This window comes from Haliotis asinina, chromosome 4 (assembly GCF_037392515.1).
Source record: "Haliotis asinina isolate JCU_RB_2024 chromosome 4, JCU_Hal_asi_v2, whole genome shotgun sequence".
Lineage (NCBI taxonomy): Eukaryota > Metazoa > Mollusca > Gastropoda > Lepetellida > Haliotidae > Haliotis > Haliotis asinina.
This window is the reverse complement of record NC_090283.1, coordinates 37,190,785-37,212,594: the sequence shown is the minus strand read 5'-3', so window position 1 is coordinate 37,212,594 and position 21,810 is coordinate 37,190,785. Positions and strand designations below refer to the sequence as shown.

The window sequence follows — 21,810 nt, the reverse complement described above, 5'->3', positions numbered from 1 at the left end:
AAACTGCAAGACTATTCACTGCGTATTGACACGTAAACAATTGTTTTGTTGTGTCATCATCAACAGTGGTGACGTCATTCAAATCATAATGTGACGTAAAGTCAGAATGACGTCACAAATGAGCAAATCCAGGCGCCACCATGGGAACCAGCTGAAACGGCCTGCTGTGACACTTCATTGCTGTACCCGTACTCGATGTAAACGAGTGCAGACAGTAAAACCCCTTGGTTTACTTTTGTGTTTACAATGTCGTTAAACATCATGTGTTGGACAATTTCCAGGTGTTATTGAGTATTTGAAGCACATGAATATTTCATTTGAAACCTCCGGCTGACACTGTCTGTTCCAAATGCATTCCCGTGCTTCAAATACTCAATAACACCCGGAAATTGGCCAACAAATGATGTTTATCTCCGAAGTAACCACTCGCTCACATTTCGAATTCCGTCACGGTTGTTGGTGTAGGTATTGCATTTTGATGTGAAATCGGATGTAAAAAAAACAACAGCTGAATGCTCCATTATAATACACGTACAACCATAAGACAAATATGATTTCATGTTCCCTTTAAAATGTACCTGTACGCTGAGTCTGAAATGGTAATAATACTAATATGCAGGAAATCAACAAGTGAAATATTGATGAAATAATTAGTTCGTGATAATTAGTTGGAAAATATTACCAATCGACATATGTTCATAATCCAAATGTGTGTCTCTTTATATTTCAGGATGTTGTGAGAAGAATCATGGAAAAGTTCGGACTTATTTGAGGTAAAATGACTTTTTCCAAGTTTTATTATTGCTCGACATGATAATATATTTAAAATATCTGCCATGCTTTCAGCACATCCTGCTAAATGGTTATATAAATCTTAATGTAATTTCAATGTCTTTGAAACGTATATTGCATGGATTATCCTTACCACATCTTTTGCAATATCGTCTTAAAGTAGATAATTTCAAAGTGTCCATAAATGTTTAAGTATCAATCATGCTCAAACCCCCTTCTTCATAGTTGTTTTGATTATGTTTTATTTTACCATTCTTTTCCAAACAAATCTAGAGCAATTTTTTTCAAGTGAGTTAGTGAGCGAGTTAAGTTTTACGCCGCTTTTAACAATATTCCAGCAATATCACGGCGGGGGACACCAGAAAATAGGCTTCACACATTGTACCCATGTGTGGAATCGAACCCGGGTCTTCGGTGTGACGAACGAACGACTTAACCACTACGCTACCCCATCGCCCCATTTCTTTTCAAGGTAAGAGGTAGGTTGAGCAGGGAATCGTAAATATGAACCAATTATATATTATTGTTATTTAACCAATAAGTGTTTTACTTTTCTTTTTCTCCAAGACTGCTAACACTCTATTAATCTCCTCCAGTCTTTTTCTGGTGTTGTTTACCCACTACTCTTCGTGGTCTGGTGTAAATTTAATTCCTAGTACATCAAATACACCAACTATCCATTCAATTTTCAGATCATTACACACCTTATCAATAGATTTAGCTTTTGATCCAATCCAGGTTGCTTTCAACTTTATGTAAATTTTCTAAACCTGATATTTTGTAAAAAGTTGTCAGTAGCAGAATACAGTGTCTCTTCAGCCCCATCAAGAAACAGTTCAGTATCATCAGCATATTGTTCCAGTTTATATTCATTATCATTGATAATGTTATCTTTGATGTTTTCATTATTTCTTATGATGCAACCATAATATCTAGTAGAATTCATGTAGCACACTAAGGCTTGTGTTTAATGTGTGATAATAATCAAAATAAGGGTTGTGGGAATGTAATTTTATATTATTGGAAAAACAAAAATAAATGCATATGCTTTTCTTAACAGAAGTCTTAAGCGGAATATGGAGGAGCAAGAGGGACCACGGACATGGCAGAAGGCAGGAAAGAATGGAAATCACGGGAGATGCGAAAACAAAAGAAAGAATCTGTAAGTTCCTGAAACTGGACTACTTAATACCACTTGTACCAGTTTATATACACTAACTGACACCAGGGTTTGAAACACCCTGAGTCATTTTTCTGACATGTGCTGCGTATTGTCACCTCACAACATAACTGTAATAAGATAACTTTTCTTATCTCAAGTCATTACCCATCATCGTAATGTGTCATGATCTAATTAGACCATGCACCACTCCCTAGAATATATGATGGACATAACTTATATATTTTTTTCCAGAAGCTCCAACGGCGCATGAAGAATCTAGCTACTACTGTATATACCCGCGCATAATGCAAGTTTTTCGTACCTGGAATGAGGGTCCAGTATTAACTGGACTGAGAAAGGAAACAGAAGGTGGCTGTAGTCATAACCCCAGAACTGACATCACCTGTGGAGTCTGACACAGAGGATTGTAACTTTGTCTTCTCTGTTGGAGTTTTCATGAGCTGCTACACTGTAAGACTTTACTAGACATTGAACGAATGGCTCCATTATGTTCCAGAGCCAGGGCAAAAGTGAAGACCTTGCAACGCCACCCAACAAGATGCTTTCTGTCCCTGCTACTTAAAGATCTTCCAGTCTGGTCATTGAGAATACGACTCGGGATAGCTAAGGATAGGACAGAATGTCTAAATGTACATCTGATTATTTCTTGCCTTTAGGAAAGCAACAACTAAAGATTCTGTTTCTGAGTCAAAATTCCGTCGCAGATTCCAAACATGTAGGTTTTGAAAACACTTAACCTTGTTCCTAGCAAAATGATAAATAATAACTATAAATATGCATGTGTGTAAGTGGTTTATGTGCTTGTGAGTGGGCAAGTCATTCCTCTCTGAATAAAGAGAAATCTACTGACAGGATTTTGTGATTTGTGACAATGTATATTTGCAACATTGAAACACAGACACTCTATGAGGACAATGTGATGTAAATATAGGTGGTATTGTTTTTGTTATGTGTGTGTATTCCTACATGTTAATGCTATTGTGCAAATTTTGATGATAGTTTCTAAATCAATGTTTATGATGAATACAGAGAAATCAACTGACTGACTGATTTTTATTTTATGTCCAGGTGGTGTTGAAATAACTGAAGTGAACATGTATTTCAATGTATTATGTCATATAATTTACACAATCATCGATCGTGTGGACATATGGTAATCACTGCATGCTAATAACCAGTTATAAAACCAAATATAGCCACACAAATTCTGATTTATTGAAACCTACGGAATATGGTTAATGTATTTAATAGATATGGAAATCAGTGGGAAACCTAACTGAATTAAGTAACTGAAACTATCCGGAATCTGGGTAAGGGAAACTCACTGGATCCCTACTGGAATCTGGGTAATGGAAACGCAGTGGAGCCCTACCAGCTTTTGTCATGAGTCAGGATAAGTATAAAATATCAATTTTATTCAGAAAATTACATATTTTTCCTTAACCTGACTCCTGCTTAACTGCTTACAGAATCTGATGGAAACGGCGGTGGGTCAGGACACATTGGATTTTGCTGGCTGTCAAAATTACATCTAATAATTTCCCCCCTAATGGGAACTTGTATAATTCAGTCCTGTTCTTCGAATATTCATCGTAGATTCTGGCTGGATCACATCCAGTCGAACTTGTCTTCCGTAGAAGGCTATGTGGACTGGCACGTGAATCATCTGACAGTTACTTAATGTCTTTTTAGACTAAGTTTGAATCATTTCCATGGAAACCAAGAAAATAATAAATCACAAAAACCTTGTAATTAATAATAATAATAAGAGAACTGATGGTGCCTCATCCACATCACTAAGGGACATGCTCTAAGCATATAACATACTTAACATCATTATTATTACCCCAGATAACCCAAGCTGCCTGTCAGGCACTAGAAGGTTATAGTCACATGACTTTATCTCAACGGTTACCATTTTCTGCTTGGTGAACAGAGGCAATTTTGAACAAACTCACTTGCCTAAGGTGAGACCACATGTTTCACATGTGCTTTGTTGTGGGTCAGGACCAATGTCCTAGAAACTCTCAGAAGTCAAGCTGCCAGTCATGGCCACCCATCCAAGGACTGTCAGAGTTCGACGGTGCTTGACTTCAACTGATTTGCGACCTGAGCACTACACACAGGACCACTCGCCACCACAAAAGGCACCACTTCAAATTCTGACTGGTATATCTACCAAGGTTTGCAGATAAATATTTGAACAGTTTTTGATTTCTGCTCCTGGAAACAGAGCCCATCCCTCCATTTTGAGACTAAATCCAAAACATTTCATGGAAAAACAAAAATTTGGTCCTGTTCTTCTAATATTCATCGTAGATTCTGGCCGGATCACATCCAGTCAAACTTGTCTTCCGCAGAAGGCTTCGTTGATTGGCATGTGATGACATCAAAAGTAACTAGCGTCCTGCTAGTTTCTGATGATACTAAATGTCAAGATATAGCAACTGAGACTAGCTGTGACCCTTCTTCCTGTACACGTATCATCACTGCGCGTACTGGGTCATAATCACTCATGCTAGTCTGTTCAAGATGTGCACATGGACTTTCCACCATTATCCTCCGCAGAGCATCTGGCTTCCAGAAGTCACATGGTAAATTGGGTGAGTGAAGTAAATGCCTTCGGGGGACTGTTAGTAGCTGAGCAACAACAAGAAGCCCAAACTGATGAAAGCCAGTGATGTCCTCCGTGGCTATGTCTTGAACCATTGTCTTCTAGACTTGGTACATGCAATGTATATCTCTAATGCTCTGATTGGACAGGATGTTAAGTCTTGCCTATCATAAGGTCCCAGGATAGAAGACAAAGCCGGTATGCAGAACTGTCTGTCCGGTTGACCTAGCACTTGATTCTTTGCGATCAGACCCAAGTGAGCTGTTTCTTGGTGACTTACATCAAACTTTGATCGATTTTGGTTGAAGTCTAGAGCATGAGTTTCTGACATTCTTGCAGCTGTAGCCAAGGCAAGTAAAAATAGTGCCTTTTGAGTCAGCATTTCAACTGAGGTCCAATCTAGCAGCTCATATGCATCAATTGTGAGATATTGGAGTATGACATTCTAATCCCACAGCTCTAAATCTGCGTTGTTGATCTTCCAACTTGAAATAGTGCAGTAAGGCAAGTAACTCTGGCACTTTAGTCAGCTTGATCCCCATTCGCATGGTGACGACTGAGCTGAGAGCTGCCAAGTATGTAGATAATGTAGAGCCTTTCAGACCTCTGGAATGACGTAGATGGTATAGATAATCTGCTATCTGAGGATGAGTCGTCGTAATCGCTGAGAATCCCTTCTTCCTGGCGTATGCCTCAAATCGTTTCCAATTCAAATCATACTAATGGATCTGGTACCGATGACACAAAGGTTGTTGTCTGTTGGTTGAACCTTGTTGCAAATAACTCTATTTGCGGCAATCCCAAATGTCTGGCTGATTAGTTGAAACACCTCTCCATGCAACATACACTCTGTTGGTGATGGACGAAGAGGACGAGATAAGGCGTCTGCCATGATGTTGCAGACTCCTGGTATGTGACATGCTTTTATTTGGAGATTCAGACTGTTGACCATGTTGAAGAGTTGAAATGTCAGGTGCAGTAGAGATGGCGATCTCACTGATCCTTGCTTGTTTATGTAAAAAGCCACTGTTGAGTTGTCTGTGTGGATCGTCAGTAGTTTGTCTCTCAGTGTAGTCGACCAGTGATGAATAACATGCATCACCACTTTCATCTCCAACTAGTTGATGGGAAGAGTTTGATCTTCCTTCTTCCAGATTCCTGCTGCAACCTTGTTGTTTAGATGGGCACCCCATCCTTGGAGAGACGTGTCTACAAAGAGATGGTTGTCACACATAAGTTCCTGCTCAGACATTTGACCTGCGAGTCCCCCATAGCGCGTGTAGTCTCAAGATGTCCACTGTTGTAAACCAGTCAGGACGTGAAACCGTGACTCAGGAACCGCTGTCATAGACAAAATTATAGGCATCTTTGTCTGGTGATATCCTGAGGTGACGTGAGCGGACAGAGTAGACACTGACAGTGTCATAGTAGTAACGGAGAGAGTAGAACCTGTTCTAACATCAACTTGAACTTTGATCCACCGATTCTCTGGGTCAGCGGTGTATTTCCATGTAGTGATGAATCAAATCCCAAGGAATTTAGATTCACATTTCAACCCAGCTGAGTTAACTACTAGCCTGATATCAAAGTCCAAGTGTAGACTGAGTTGACTTCTCTCATGATGAACTTGTATGCTGTGAAGATGCGTTATTCTTAGATCTTTAGCACTGTTCATTATGAGCATGTTGACATTTGAAGGAAGTCTATTTATAGCTGGCTGCCTGTCCAATCAGAAACTATCATTCACTGCTGCAAGCCTCTGATAGGCAACGTTGAATCTGCTGTTAGAAGACCTCTATGCTGCTTGAAGAATCAAATGACACTGTAAACTGCTAATCTAGTGTGTAACTGACATCTTTCCAGCGTTGAAAGTCTGCAACCAAATGTAGACAACTTCTTGATATGGGAACAATAACACCACATTCTGTGCAGGGCGTTGTCTCTCAAGGATCAATCAGATTGTAGACATGACATCACTGGTGTAGCAGTCAACTGATCATTGTGAAATCTTGTTTAAACGGTGATTCAATGGATGCTGACGATCCCTCTTATGTGAGTCCAGGTCTGAAGGGGACGACGAGTGTTAGAGTAGAACTGTGAGAGCGCTTGCTTGAGCTAACGTCCTAACTCACCTGTGCGGGTGCACTCACTCAACATAGGTGGATCTCTCTCCGAACTGCGAAGGGATGTGAGAGCACCCACCCGACTGAGTGTCCTCACTCGTGCGAGTGTAGTCGCTGTCCGAAGCTCACGTAGCATGAAGGCGCCTCCGTCGAACAGCTGCATTGAGTGCAGTGATGGCTGACTCGTAAAGTTGTCTGCTGCAATGACAAAGGCTGCTGACAAAGTCTACGTTGTCTGACGACCCTCATAAGGGTTCCGGAGCGGTGACAATGCAGTTGGGGCAAAGTTGTTTATGCTGGTTGACATTCTGCTCATCGTGTAGAATCAATGGCGGCTCATCGTAGATATGTCATTCCTGTAGAGGGAAGATCTCGACTTCTTCGAAGGACTTCTTCTTCGAAGCATGTTGATTCTGCGACGACTCCGTTGCAGACAACTTCGTCTTCGACAACGATGATGACCTAGACTTCTTAGGCTGCGACGGCCCCGTCTCCGATGAAGTTCTCTTCTGTGGTCTAGGGGACGAGTCGCTGGATCCAAGGGGTAGCCCCGGAGACATGCCTAACCGGTCTCTTCTGTGGTCTAGGGGACGAGTCGCTGGACCCAAGGGGTAGCCCCAGAGACATGCCTAACTGGTGACAGATAAATTTCTGCAAAATTCACAGCAAATGGTGGAAGAACATATGGGCTTACACACCAGACCAACTAAGTGCGGGTTAACCGTTGGCAGCCGAATCTACACTGCACCCACGATTTCATCTAAAACTATGTCTGAGTTGACAAATTATGTGCTATTTAAACACACAATAATCACAAATTTAACCAATTATGACACATATTCATAAACCAAATACCGTATACAACAAAAATTAAGTTAAAGGACCGAATTAGTTGAAAAACTTATTGCCGTAATCGGGACCCCAGGTGCCTCCAGCCACCCTCGTCGGGCAATGAGGTGAGAGTGACAATCATGGCCGATCAGCTGATCATGTGCGTAGGTTTAGGGAGGCTACTCGCGGGTGAGTGTATTTTTACATCCACTTCTTTTAGAAGGGAACTTTACCATTACCTTCGCCAGGAAGAGGAGATAAGTAATTAAGCATGAGTCAGCATAAGGAAACTAATTATTTTTACATTAAAAATGTTTTCTATGCGCTGATATACAAATTATGCAGTTTCACAGTTGCTTTCTTTGGTAGGCCTGTTAGTTGTGGATGGTGGATGTGGATGGTTAGTAAAGATAATGGCATATGCAAATGTTCTGGCATAAGTCATCAGGGGTTGTCCTACAGGCCCAGGTGTCTGGATTTAATAGACACTTGAATATTAGCTGTCATCATGCAGAATCTTGAGGCCTCTTGATCAAAATAATGGAAGAAAAAATGGATCTATCTCAGCACGCTTCATCCAAGTATACGAGGTAGATTTCCTTGAGTGAGATGAGAGAACATATTCCTGCATCACTGGAAAATCTGATATTCAGCCTCTTCAGGAGTAATGTAAGTGTAAAATGTGACAAACTCCAGCTACAAAGCAGCTAATTTGGGTCCATGCATGCATTCTTTCTCATTTAGCTTCTATTTAGTTGATGATATAAGGTAAGTAACTCTGCCAAGGAGTAGTGTGATATCCATCTGTTGAGATAAAACAACCACCACAACCTTATCACTCTATCACCCATGACTTTCTGAATTGATCCAATATATCGACCTAAAAGTTAATGAAATTAATTTCCAAAGGCATAATCTGCTTCAAGAGTCTTCAAATAATCTTCACTCTGAAAAAGTCTTGTTCTCTTTTAGCCTCAAATTCTGAACCAAGATCTGTATATATTAAGCTTCAACTGCTCCTTAGCTGGATTCCAACTGGTGTTCTGCGTTCGCTGTGGTTGTGGAGTCAGGGATGGTAAAGGTAGCAGCCTTGTCTGAGGTCCAGATATAACCACATCCTACTGTGTCTGACAGTGACACTGCTAGCTTGCCTAACATGGACCTATCTAATTCCCTTCTTTTCATTCTCTTCCTCCATTTTGGCAAACACCTCCCAATAACAGAGATGCATTCTGCCAACATTTACAATTCTCCTTAAGTTGTCATGCAAACAAGAAAGATTTCCTTAAATATCATTATTTTGCTCTTTGTGAGTTTAAATGGGGACCTATGGCTGGGGCCCGTGTCCAAAAATTGCTTTTTTGTCAAAAACACTGCTTAAAATAGTTACTAATTTTAAATATGGTCAAATGAATTTGAAAAAGTGTTTTACAGACACTGTGAAAAGTGATTGATTTAATACATTCTATATCAGGTGGGTCTCTAAAATTACACCATCATTAAACTATAACTTTGATGTGACTGCTGCCTAGCCTGTTAACCGTCCTCTCGAGTCTGAAGATTCATGTTGTTCTGGCCAATTATTTGGCCTGCAGTGTGGAAAGGTATAAATCAGTATCAGCATGAAAGTAATCACCTAAAGTACCAATAAGCAATGAGACTTGCTCTGAATAGTAACTCACCAAAGCTGTTTGAAAAAGCGCTGATGTGCTGACCAGAACTGTGACCAGAGTCTCTTGTTGACAGTGCTTGTGCGAAGTAATGCACTTTCAAGAGCCTTGCGTAGTTCATTCCTGAAACAATCTTATCAGTCTTAATGAAGCCTTCAAGGGAGAGTGTACAAACAAAAACATCATGCTTATTCTTATTTGAAAGAAAGCAAATTTTTGTAATTAGTAAATATCAATGTTTGCAAATATACCTTCATTTTTCTTTAGGGCTGCATGGTATTACTGCTATACTTGTATCTCACTATATGCTTTTTAAACGATACGTATTGCAATATTATTTCTAAGAACTGGTATATTGGGTAAAGAACACATATGATGTTTTTGTGATAATCTTTAGGGTTTCAATTAAAATCTACGTTTTCACTCAAAACAAATGTTTTCCTTCCTTATTCAATGACAAAACTGCATACTGTAATACAATAAATTGTATTAAAAGGAAAATAGTATCCTTGACTATGCAACACATATCAAGTGGTTATTTACTGGGGGTTTTGGACCACATGCTCTCAAGGGCTTATTTAGGCTTAATTTTGGTCCTGTCCCCCAGTATACCCATTGAGGGTCTGGTTCAAGCTGTCCTCCGATGAGCCTGTGGCCTGTGTGCCTGTCTACTACTGGATGGCTTACAGTTGCAATGACCTGTTCAGCTATGTCAGGTGGAGCATAAAACAACATAGTTATGTACAGCATGCTGCGCTGAAGACAGACAGCGAAAATATATATCACTGAATGATCACAACTATCTTAAAAAGTACTCAAAAACCATAGTGAATCAATTGGTGTTCGGCCAGACTCGCTCTACCAACCTAAAAAAAGCTTCAGTCTAGACTCAAAGTTCTGAGCACTGAGAGATCAGCAGTTCCAGTGGTGTGATGGTAAATCTCAGGACTGGTAACCCAGCAACAGAGACCTGGATATGGTCATGTTTTAAGGCTTTTCGTTGCAGTCAACAGTGCCAGCCCTGACACCCTGGGGGGCTATTTCCATCCCCAGGACGATAGGGGCGGCCATGATGGTGGACAACTAGCCAACACCCGCAATGCCTCGTCGTTGCGGACAAGATTGTGCCTCCGGTCTCAACATCATCTAAATCTCCCAGGTTATCTATCCGACCACCACTGACTTCCACTCACCTGTAAGTATTGTTTTTTTAATTCTAACCCTTGATGCTGGGCTCATCAAAAGGAGGAGGGAGGAGGAGGGAGGAGCAGGGAGAGAAAGGGAGGGGGTGGGGGTGGAAGAAAGGGGAAAGCATATATTAAACTATTTTTGAATGATGTATAATTGATTGACCTTTGGTCTAAATAAACATTTGTTCATCAAAGCCGCACGTGTCCCTGAGATCGGAGATAATGAGGGTTGGACACTTTCTCAGTTGCAGGACTGTTCCAGGACACAAAGATTGAGTCATTGTTGTTTGATGTGCAGAGTGACGCTGAGGTATTCCGTAGAACGGGATTATATTTTATCAATTCCGTGATGTTGCCTCGCTATAATTTCTTGTACTGTTGTGACAGAAACAATTCAGTTTTGCCGTCGTTGTACTTTTCTGTTTCCACCGGCATGGCTCTCAGCAGCATGGAAGGTCGTTTGCCTTGAACGTTGTCCATCATTCTCAGCGGACCAAGGTGAATGCAATTTGTGATATGGAACGAGGCTTGGCAATTTCGAGCCTGTGATGGTATCCTGGGGTGCTATGTTGTTAGTCATCAACCCGAGTGTTCTCACCTAGGGTCTACAAAGCTTGTTGGGTTGGTCTCCTTTTGTTAACTTGAGCATGCCATCTGACTTGTTGAGTTTAAGACTGGCTCCGAAGGGTTTAAAAATTTCGACATTCAGCATACACACATTATAATAACCGTCAACAGCTTCTTGTTTCTCCTACCTCTAATATTCATCCATCATGGGTAGTAGGTGATATCACAGGGAACGACCTTCAGTTGTCCCAATGTATTATTGATTGCATGCAGCAACAGCATGGGCTCACCATTTGTGATTCCAAGGAGCTTGATGTACATATTGAAATAACATATGTACATAATTGTAATAATAATTCAAAATGGCTACACGCAAGTACAAATGTTGTCTCAAACGCTACTGATTTCACGCAATAGAAGATTGTGGTGGATGCCAAGACTGGTTCCAACTTTTAAACCAGATTTGTCGGTGTCTTTGACAAATTTAAGCTGACGGTCACAAACGTGAAGGCAGTACACAATTGGTTTCATAACCCAATGCAGTTCTGGCAGAATCAACTCCATTTTGACTACAGTGGTCACGATCCTCTGAGTCTGTCCATGTTTTATGTTCATGTTTACTAGAAGGTCAGGCACATCCTGAAAGAAATCAGCTTGGTAAATCCACTGGACGAGGGGAATGTGATGAACAATCCATACAATCTGTGGGAGTACAATTGGATTTGCAACATCAATCCGATGACAGACAGTTGTATACAGGTAAGAGCGAACACAAGTTTGGTGTTGGGCTACAATGAAATCGTCATCGCGATGGCCGATCAAAAGTTGGGCATCAATCCCAACATCAATGTGAGTCATCAATCATAAAACCACCACCATCCCAGGAATGGTATCGATGGTGATGCCTTGTTCCCAGAACAGCATTTTAATCCTGTTGGTCAATGTTCGATTGATGGTTTTGCGTACAAGATTGATCTGCGATCGAAGCGATTTGAGGAAGCGGCTTCCAATCTTCTCTTGCAAATCGCTTGCAAAGGTTGGGATAATCCCTTCACACCATGAGCCCCATTCAGTGGTAACTGTTAAGTGACACTTGCGAGTTGAAGATGTCGTTAGTTTGTGATTTTGATCAATTAGTAGGTCTCACTTTCGGTTAGTTGGAGTAATACCTGTCATGCTGACTTCCTGTATAAAACACTGATCGTGTCAAAATGAGATCACCTGACGCTTGTCAGTCATAATGGCAAGTCCCGCCCCTAGGCGTAAAAGATGTGAAATTACTGCAGCACAAAAAAAAAAAGAAAAAAGAGAAAACCCTAAAGCCAATTTTGATCTTATGTGTAAACATTTTGGTCAAGAATTCGGACAGTCTATCAGCAAGAACACAATTTCGGACATCGGATATGTTTTGTGATTGGCTTTGATCATTTGACAGACAGATGCAATCACGTGGTTGACACGTGATCTTACTTCGTAACAATGCTGCCAGTCACAAGTATGCCAATGTCAAACTGACCAACGTGAAAGTTGATTTCTTGCCCCCAAAGACCACATCGCACATTCAGCCAACTTGTATACGTTCGTATGTTTTTGTATTGCCATGTCAAAGGGAAGTAACCCTATTGTAGTTGTGTTCATAAAAGTTCGTTTCAGTAGTCCGTACGTTTCACTATCCGAACATTTTTGATGAAACACACAGAAGTGTTCGGATTAACGCGGCCTGACTGTATACATGTATACGTAAACACTAGAGCTGCCACTGTCAAAACATAAACCGTCACTTTGATATGTGCTTATTTCAACTTGGTATTATGGGCTTTTGACCTTTATACAGAATAAAATATCTGTTTGACTATCCATTTAGCATGCTTGTGATGTATTGGAAATACTTGTTTTTATTACTCACATGGTCAATGTATGGGTAGTTGCACACTAATCTCAAACATCACGAATGTTGTATTGTGTGTCATAATGACTTGACCTGAGATTCTTAAGATTTAATTGGACAACTGATGACCTTTCACTTAGGTCACGCTGTGAGGGAACTACTTTTTCATTCAACAAACATGTGAATTAATCCATTCTACAACTTATCATCCTCGATATCTCCAGGGTCTACGTTCCGAAAAGTCTCCACTATACCCTGGACGCATCTACGGGTCGGCCCGATAATTTTATTACCTCCCTTTGCTGACTCCGCTTTCTCACAGTAGCCAATCAGAGTGGTCGCCGTTATAACCGAATTTGCCAGTGTCAACAAAGGTAGCAGTTGCAACTGCAAAGGTTTGCTCGCCGTGCGACTCACAATTTGGGGAAATCATACATGCTACTCTATAGGTCCGAAACCTTTTTTAAAACATATGCAAGAAATCCATCTAATACTTTCAAAGAACCTACACATGTTTTGTTTGCCAAGTTTAATCAGTTAGAGAATTTAAAAAGCAAAAGTGAGTTGTGATTGGTTCGCTCAAATTCCCAGCGTAGACACCTGATTGGATATAAAGCCAGCCCAGGGAGGTAATAAATTTATCGGGCTGAGCCGTAGATGCATCCAGGGTACAGTGGAGACTTTTTGGAATGTATACCCTGCAGATATCGAGGATGACGACTTATATGCACTGTGGGAATGTAAACATTGCGCACCAAGTCATGTCACTGTTCAGTTGTGAATCGAACTGAGACATCATATCCTTTGAAAAACATAAATGTAAAGTTTCCACCAGTGATGTTAGGACAGTGAAACAACTGCAAACCAAAGAAAGGGGTGCTACGTGTATTTTACGGTAGGAGGCTGTAGGAGGTGATGACAACTGCCACACATAATGATGCCAGTTACCAAGGGGAAAGTGGTGGTGACATCAATACAGTGTGATGTCATGCAAGAAAATGTTCTACAGTACACAATTCTTCCACAACCTCTTTATGAAACCATACAAATAACAAAAATACACTATTTAGTCAATTTAATGCATGTTAGATGCCACAACCAGTCTCTTTTCATACTAATTATACAAAACTCCTGACCTATGGTATCCAACCAAGGTCAGTGAGTGAGTTTAGTTTTACGCCGCACTCAGCAATATTCCAGCTATATGGTGGCGGTCTGTAAATAATCGAGTCTGGACCAGACAATCCAGTGATCAACAACATGAGCATCGATCTGCGCACTTGGGAACCGATGACATGTGTCAACCAAGTCAGCGAGGCTGACCACCCGATCCCGTTAGTCGCCTCTTATGACAAGCATAGTCACCTTTTATGGCAAGCATGGGTGCTGAAGGCCTATTCTACCCCGGGACCTTCACGGGTCTATCCAACCAAGGAAGGGCACTCGTTTTGTAGAAATCGTGTATGATGAGACCTAGTGTAGTATTGTCTATGTATTGGTACAATTTTATACAAGATCAAGAGTGTAATATTTGAATATGCTAAATGATAATGCTGTATGCTATCTAGTTAAATACAGGTTTGAGTTGTTACAGTTATTTAGGTCAACAAGGGTTTAGTGTTTTACAAGCAGTAATCCTAACTGGATAGCTAAGAAATCTATTCCACGACAATCCAGTCACACAGTTGAAGTGTCTTGAAGGAAATCTCTCCTCTAGAGGTGATGTTCAAGTGGCTGTTCACATCATCTTCATGCTTCTATGATGAATAGCATTGCACATTGTTTAGTGAAGTGTATTGGTTTGAACTCTTACATGATGATGAAGAGATGTTTACTTACAAACATAATTAAGCTACTTGCTTTTCTGAATAGTTGACACTGAAGGAGCTTACTGTGTAAGGGTAAATTTTCTGTGTCCAATATTGTAAATGTCCGCATCAAAGATATGTTCTTACCATACATGTGCTGCTGTATCATACATCTTCTTCTGCTCCTTGCTTAAATCCGACTGGACTGACACAAACTGAAACATAAGAAATGTTTGTCACTGAACTACAAGATGTATGCAGACAACATACACAACATGTCACAAAACTATGAGATGTGCTGCCCATATGTTGTCACAAAACAATGAGAATGTCCTTTGAGCAGGGAATATGTGTCACAAGACTTTCCTCTGCATAATGTATAAGTGTGTCAGAGGACTGTCCTTTGTGCAGGGTATATGTGTGTCACAAGACTGTACCCTGTGCAAGGTATATGTGTGTCACAAGACTGTCCTCTGTGCAGGGTATATGTGTGTCACAAGACTGTTCTCTGTGCAATGTGTATGTGTCATGGGGCTGTCCTTTGTGCAGGGTATATGTGTGTCATGGGGCTGTCCTTTGTGCAGGGTATATATGTGGTAAAGGACTGTCCATTGTACAGGGAAAACATGTGTCATTGGACTGTCCTTTGTCCAGTGTGTAACAAATATTATTGTAATAAAACAAGATAATCCCCTTTCCCAAGACTGTTTGGTGTGCAGGCTACGTGTGTCAGAGATTGAAGTGCAATCTTATGTGTAGCCATAATATGACTGTCTCACCTCTGCCTGTTTGAAGCTTAGTCCGCGTGACACATACATCCCCGATGCTTTCATTTCCATAGCCAACATTTCAGCAACTCCTGGTCACACAAGATGCATTTAAGTGATGTTACTCAATATTTTTGTCCAATCATTTCTTACTTTCAATACGTGAACAATTACACTCAAGTTGTCTGACTGGGATTCTTATTTGCTCTACCAACAGGAGTGACATATGAGCATGGCTCACCATTATGCTTCATATGAACAACATGTTTCTTTGAACATTCTGTTACCTGATAACACACTTTGACATCCCTCTCAATGTCATGACAACATCAACATCAATCCAGACCATGATAAGCATGGTCTGGATTGTTTTTTCCGCAGTCCAGTCTAATTCAGCTTCTTTGCGCCAAGACACATTATTGAAAATTCAATGAATGTTATTATCATTGAGATGGTGTGATGAGATTGTAAGGTTCAGTCTTTGATTACCATCTGGGTTCTGTGATATGCCACAGTAGAATTTACATCTGGCTTGTGGCATTTGAAAAGATGAACTTGATGAAAAAAGCACCTGAAGATGTGAAGCACAGATATACTCCTACCTAAACCCTTTTTCTGCACAGAGTCTATGAAATGTTCAAATGTCTTGAACGGTGCTCCATCTCCCCAAAGTCCAAGTCTCTCCATGAATGCCTGAAATTGATCATGTGACATTCATTAAATGTGATTTTCATGAAACACAGTCACTCCTTATTTCCAGAACAGAGCTGGTCTACATTGATTACACTGTGTATCTATCTCCCTTCTAACTGTATTCATGTATTTAATGAGTGAAGCTCTGCATGTATTCTTATCATGCAGAAACACATACTTGAGGATGGACAATGTCTCCCTTTTCTGTGGAAGCTGAAGTCAAGTGTTGCTTGACACTGAGAGTGTGGATTCAAATCATGGATGAGGTTTAACAAAAGTAATATAATCTGAATTTTACTGAGAAAATGTAATGCCAATATAACATGTTACAGTGTCTGGAGGCATAAATACCTCTAACATTACAGCTCTCTCTATATAGTCACAGTTCACTGTTTGTTACGAGGGAGGAGTGCAGAGAAAGGCACGACCAGGTGCTCGAGAAGCAAGTGCACAAGTGACGTGAAAGTTATTTATTCATTAACCTGTGCTGTGATGTCTCCATGCTCTCTTGCATACCTGGTTCTCCCTTTCTCTGCACTCCTCCCTCGTAACAAATAATGAACTGTGTCAATATTTTAAAGATAGTTTGTTAAACAACTTTTTTATTTTAAGGAAAAATATCCCTCAAAAACCTCACTTAGTTGGTATGACATTCTGATTATGATCAGCATTTCATTGACTATGTTATGTTTATTAGTTTTCAAGCTTGTCTGCAATTCATCGGTCCAACGGATTATAGTAGTATTTCTGTTTCATTGTCATTTAATTTGAGAAAATTCAGTCATCCAAGATCTAAAATCTCTCACATAGGCTTCAATTTGACTGATGATAGAAAGAGTTTCAGATGACTCTATAGATATGTAGATCTAACTGCCGTGATCATACTGTGTTTCCTGATGATATCACTTATTGGAAGGATATATCTGTTGAAAACCAAAAGTCCCAGAAGAGAATCCTGTGGAACACCAACGTTGACTGTTATTGTAAATGAGGTAACATTGCCAATCTTGACAACCTTGAGTTCTGTCAGGCAGACTGGATCAAGCAAGAAATCATCTTTTCTGTAACACCGAGTCTCTCAAAGAAAGAAAGCAGTATCATATAGTCTGTGGTGTCAGAGGTTGATAATCTAGAAGAACAAGAAGGGTGACATTATGCTGGTCCACTGCCTTCATGATGTCATTATGGACATGAATAATTGCAATGTCTCTGCTATATTTTATATTTACAAGCACTCTGGAAGGATTTATGTAGGTCGTTATTAAGGGGAACAGGTGAAAGGGACCAAGTGACAAAAGGGCCCCAAAATGGAAAAGTCAAAAGGGCCACAAGAAAGTCCAAAGGTCTGCAAGCCCCGGTCAAAATGGACACATCAAAAAGTCCAAAGGGCCCTGGTTTGTGGTCCTTTTGACTTTCTTGTGGCCCTTTTGACATTTTCAATGAAAGACAGATAAGATACTGGCTGGTAGTTTGTTTTTTTACCTCATCTGGACTTAAACTGGCCTTTTTAATTAGAGGAGTGAAGACTGCCTGTTTGAAAACTGTGGGAGCAGTGGCATCTTTCAATGTTGTTGACCACACTGGACAATGGACTGACGACAGAACCCGAACTTGCCTAAATCAGCCATGCTGATATGGCATCCAGGCTAGAAGTTACTCTAGCTTTGGATATATAACATGTACCACTGAAAAATGACTCATTTGAAAACCTGATTCTGTGGGGTATGCCTGTTGTCAAGTTCTCGACATATATCCCATATCTTGGCACGTATAAAATCTGCAAATTTGTTGGCTTGAGCGTCAGTATGTACAATCTGTATCCCATTTCAAGAGACTGTTCAACATGGAAAATAATTCCTTGAAATTTCAGCAATTGCGTTCTATCGAGGTGCATACAAATGCTCATTTTGAACAATGTCCTCGGTTTTCAGCTGCACTTAACATCTGTTTCTCCTTGAAAAGGGATGCCTGGAAAATCTAAGGTTGTGTTGAACAAATAGTCAATAATTTACTCATTCCATTAAAAGAACCTTATCAAGGATCTTGATCTATGTGTCAACCAGTGAGGCATTCAACATTGGCAGTCACTACTCGCAGTAGGCTATTTTTCTAATGTTGATATTTTTGATGTTATGACAATAGATTACTGTAGTGTACTGAAACAAGACTTTTGACAGTATAAGGGAAACCACTCTGTAAACCTTGTTGAGACTGCAATAGAAGTTACCAACCAGAGTGACATCCCTTGGGGACCCATTCCATGTAACCCCCCTCTGAATCAACAATGTAGATTGTCAAAAATGTGTTCTGTCATCAATTATGGTCGATCATGGTGAAGACAACAGAATAAATGGCGACCAATGGTCTGATAGCAGAATTTCAGGATGTTTTTGACAAGGGACTAGGCTATGTGAAGGAATGTGAAGTGTCACTAGTAGCTGAAGATGATGACCCCATATTTTGAAAGGCAGGCACAGTACCACACACAGAATGGAGAATGTGGGCATCCAGACTTCAGCAGGCATCACTGAAACGTGACAGCACAGAACTCAGAATTGATGCTGAATTGATTGTTCTGATCAACAGGTTTGACAGTGAGTTACCTATCACGGCTCAACAAGTAGCAATGGAAACAACAGAAGATCCAGAGCTAAGACAAGCTTGACTCCTTACTGTAGAAGGATGATTGACTGAGTCAGGGAAAAGCAGAGGTAAAAGTGTATTTCCACCGGAGACAGGAATCTAGTGTAGAACAAGGTGTGGTCCTCCAGAACTCAAGAGTGATCATTCTGAAGAGTTTCTGAGAGACGTCAGAAGAATTTCATGGAGAACATGTAGTAATGGTGAAGATGAAGTCAGTTGCAAAATCAGTCTTGTGGTGGCCAGGACTTAACAATGAGATTGAACGAAAGGTAAAACATAGTCTCGACTGTCAGGAGACCGGTATCCAGCCTTCAGCAGCCCCAACTACCAGCTGGAAATGGCCTTCAATGCCACGGTCACGGCTTAACATTGATTTCGCTGGGGCAATTCAAGGACATTCAGTGTCAGTCATCATTGGCAAGCATTACAAGTGGATGGAAGTCATGCCACTTCAATCAACCACCATAAAGCACCTAAGAAAACTCTTCTCTATCTTCGGACTACCAGAACACATAGTGACTGATGATGAATACAACATTCGCCATACTCACACAGCATGGGAGCATCCTGCCACAAATGGACAAGTGGAACGAGCATGGCCCTGAAGAGAATGAAAACTGAAGCAGGTGAGATTTCTGACAAACTTCTGCAATACTAATTGTCAGAACAACTCCATACGCTGCAATAGGGAAACCCCAGTGTGCTCATGCAACTACGGACAGAGAAAGTCTGATGTCAAAGAAATACGATCTGACTAAGGAAACATCATGATTCAGTGAGGCAGTGTTTGTGTTTTTTAGTGAAAGGTGCACTATGGGTACCAGGGACTATTCTAGAGTGGAATGGCGACAGAAATTAATAAGTGTCAGTGGGACAACAGGTTTGGAAGTGACATGGTGATCAAGTCAGGCCACGAGTAGCTGATGTGACATAAACCTCCAAAGGTTAGGGTGACATTCTTGAGTTACCGGTGATCCTGAGTCCATTTCAACCATTCAACAAGTCAAGAAGAGAAGCTGGAAATCTCAGGAGTGCCTGCACATGAGATAACCACAGCTACACAGAGATTGTACCCAAAACAAGTACGACGTTCATCCGTGAAGTTTAACCTCGAAACGGGGGCTATGCGAAATGACTGCAATTCTAGGCGTTAAAGTACCAGCTGACTAGTGTTATTTTATATAAATTTTCAAAGACTTTAAAAGATGTTTAGGCTTTACATCATGTTTAGTTACTAATTTAACGCATATTGGCATTACAATTAACTCTTTCAAAACCAGAGGCATACACTGCCATGACACACAGTTCCCAGAGACTCTGAGGACATAGATAAAGCTTATGTTTATTAAGGAAAATATCAGCTCTATAATCATTATAACTACTACATACCATACAATTTGAAAGGTCTAATCCTACTGAAAGATAAATATGAAAATTATTTTTTATCAAATTATTCAAGTAAAACGACTTCAATTTGTAACGAAAATGAATGCTTACACATTTATATGTCCAGACAAACCATGAAGGAAGCAGAAACTGGGGTGATTTTTTCCATTTCTAAAATGTCATGATATCCCCTTCCCTTTTTCTTTTATATTTTCATTTTTACACAATCAGAAAATTGTTATAAAAAGATTTCTTAAATAGCATGTATGGTCATTTACTTCCCTGTATCAGTGGCATTCTGCTCAGTAGCGCAATACAACAGCCCGAAATAAGTGATTTTATTGGGTAAAGATTGGTTTCTAATGATACTCAGTCTGCCATAAAGATCATGATTGGTCAAAATCAGACATATGACCTAAGTCAGCCAATCAGATAACAGTAATGGATACTGTCCTCGTAAACCAAAACCTGTAGATTCAGATGAAAGTTTTGGGTAAAATCATGCTATTCTGAATGTGTTACACAAAACATCACCACCTATTTGTTTATTATGGAACTTACAGGACATATTACGCTAGGTTTGACCTGTGAAAAGAAGGTTTTACATAAACATTTTAGCCTTAAACATCGTGTCCGAGCGTGAAGTTCAAAACCTGGAAAGCAGAGATGTCACTTGAATTACGACAACACGATCGCATAATACAGAGTAAGTGAGTGAGTTTAGCTTTACACCACACTCAGCAATATTCCAGCTATATGGCGGCGGTCTGTAAATAATTGAGTCTGGACCAGACAATCCAGTGATCAACAGCATGAGCATTGATCTGCGCAATTCGGAATTGATGACATGTGTCAACCAGGTTAACGAGCCTGACCACCTGATCCCGTTAGTTGCCCCTTGCGACAAGCATAGTCACCTTTTATGGCAAGCATGGGTTACTGAAGACCTGTTCTACTCCAGACCTTCACAGGTCAACAATAAAGATGGAAATAGTAATAGTAATGCTTATCTGACAACTATTATGAGTACTGTTGTTGATTTTATTCTTCAGTTTAATTGATATGTTTAATTATATCCTCTAAACACTTTTAATTTGCTCACTGAAAACTCTGTGGACCTTTTGCCAAAGCATGTGTGCGAGAATGTTTTTTCTCACTTACATTGCTAAAAATAGTTTATAATTCTAATCCTGTTGATAATACATGGCCATATGAAATGTTGTAAGTGTTAACAGGCATTATGAAAAGTGATTGATTTAATAAATGAATTATTTGTTATAGTTAAGATCCTAAAATTATATAACATTTTGATGTGACTACTCCCTGGCTGATATTTCGGCCCTAGGCGTTTTGTGACTTGTGGCACTTGTTGGGTTAATGTTTATTAATAGTTTCATTGAATAACAAGTTTTTAATTGTTAAAAACATAAGTGGCATGGTGTAGTGCATTGACTTTATGTTTGACAGTATAAGGGAGACAACTGTGTAAGTCTTGTTGAGACTGTCAAAGAAGATGCTAACCAGAGTAACGTCCCTTAGGGGACCCCTTCCATGAAACTCCCTCTTGGAATAAACACGTCTGCTGTTACGTCAGTGTACGTTGTTCTATAATCGACTATGGTTGATTATGGTGAAGACATCACACGATAACCATT

At 40.2% G+C, this 21,810-nt stretch overlaps 1 protein-coding gene across 1 annotated transcript in view; it reads right to left on the bottom strand.

The window, feature by feature from the left end:
- The window catches only part of LOC137281527 (uncharacterized), a 209,841-nt gene that overhangs the window by 110,469 nt on the left and 77,562 nt on the right, over positions 1–21,810 (bottom strand). The window contains exons 12-15 of the mRNA XM_067812809.1: positions 16,036–16,126; positions 15,446–15,525; positions 14,814–14,881; positions 9,226–9,336 (exon numbers count right to left, since the gene is read on the bottom strand). Of these exons, the coding sequence (XP_067668910.1) occupies positions 9,226–9,336; positions 14,814–14,881; positions 15,446–15,525; positions 16,036–16,126 (350 nt within the window). The remainder of the gene's footprint in view (positions 1–9,225; positions 9,337–14,813; positions 14,882–15,445; positions 15,526–16,035; positions 16,127–21,810) is intronic.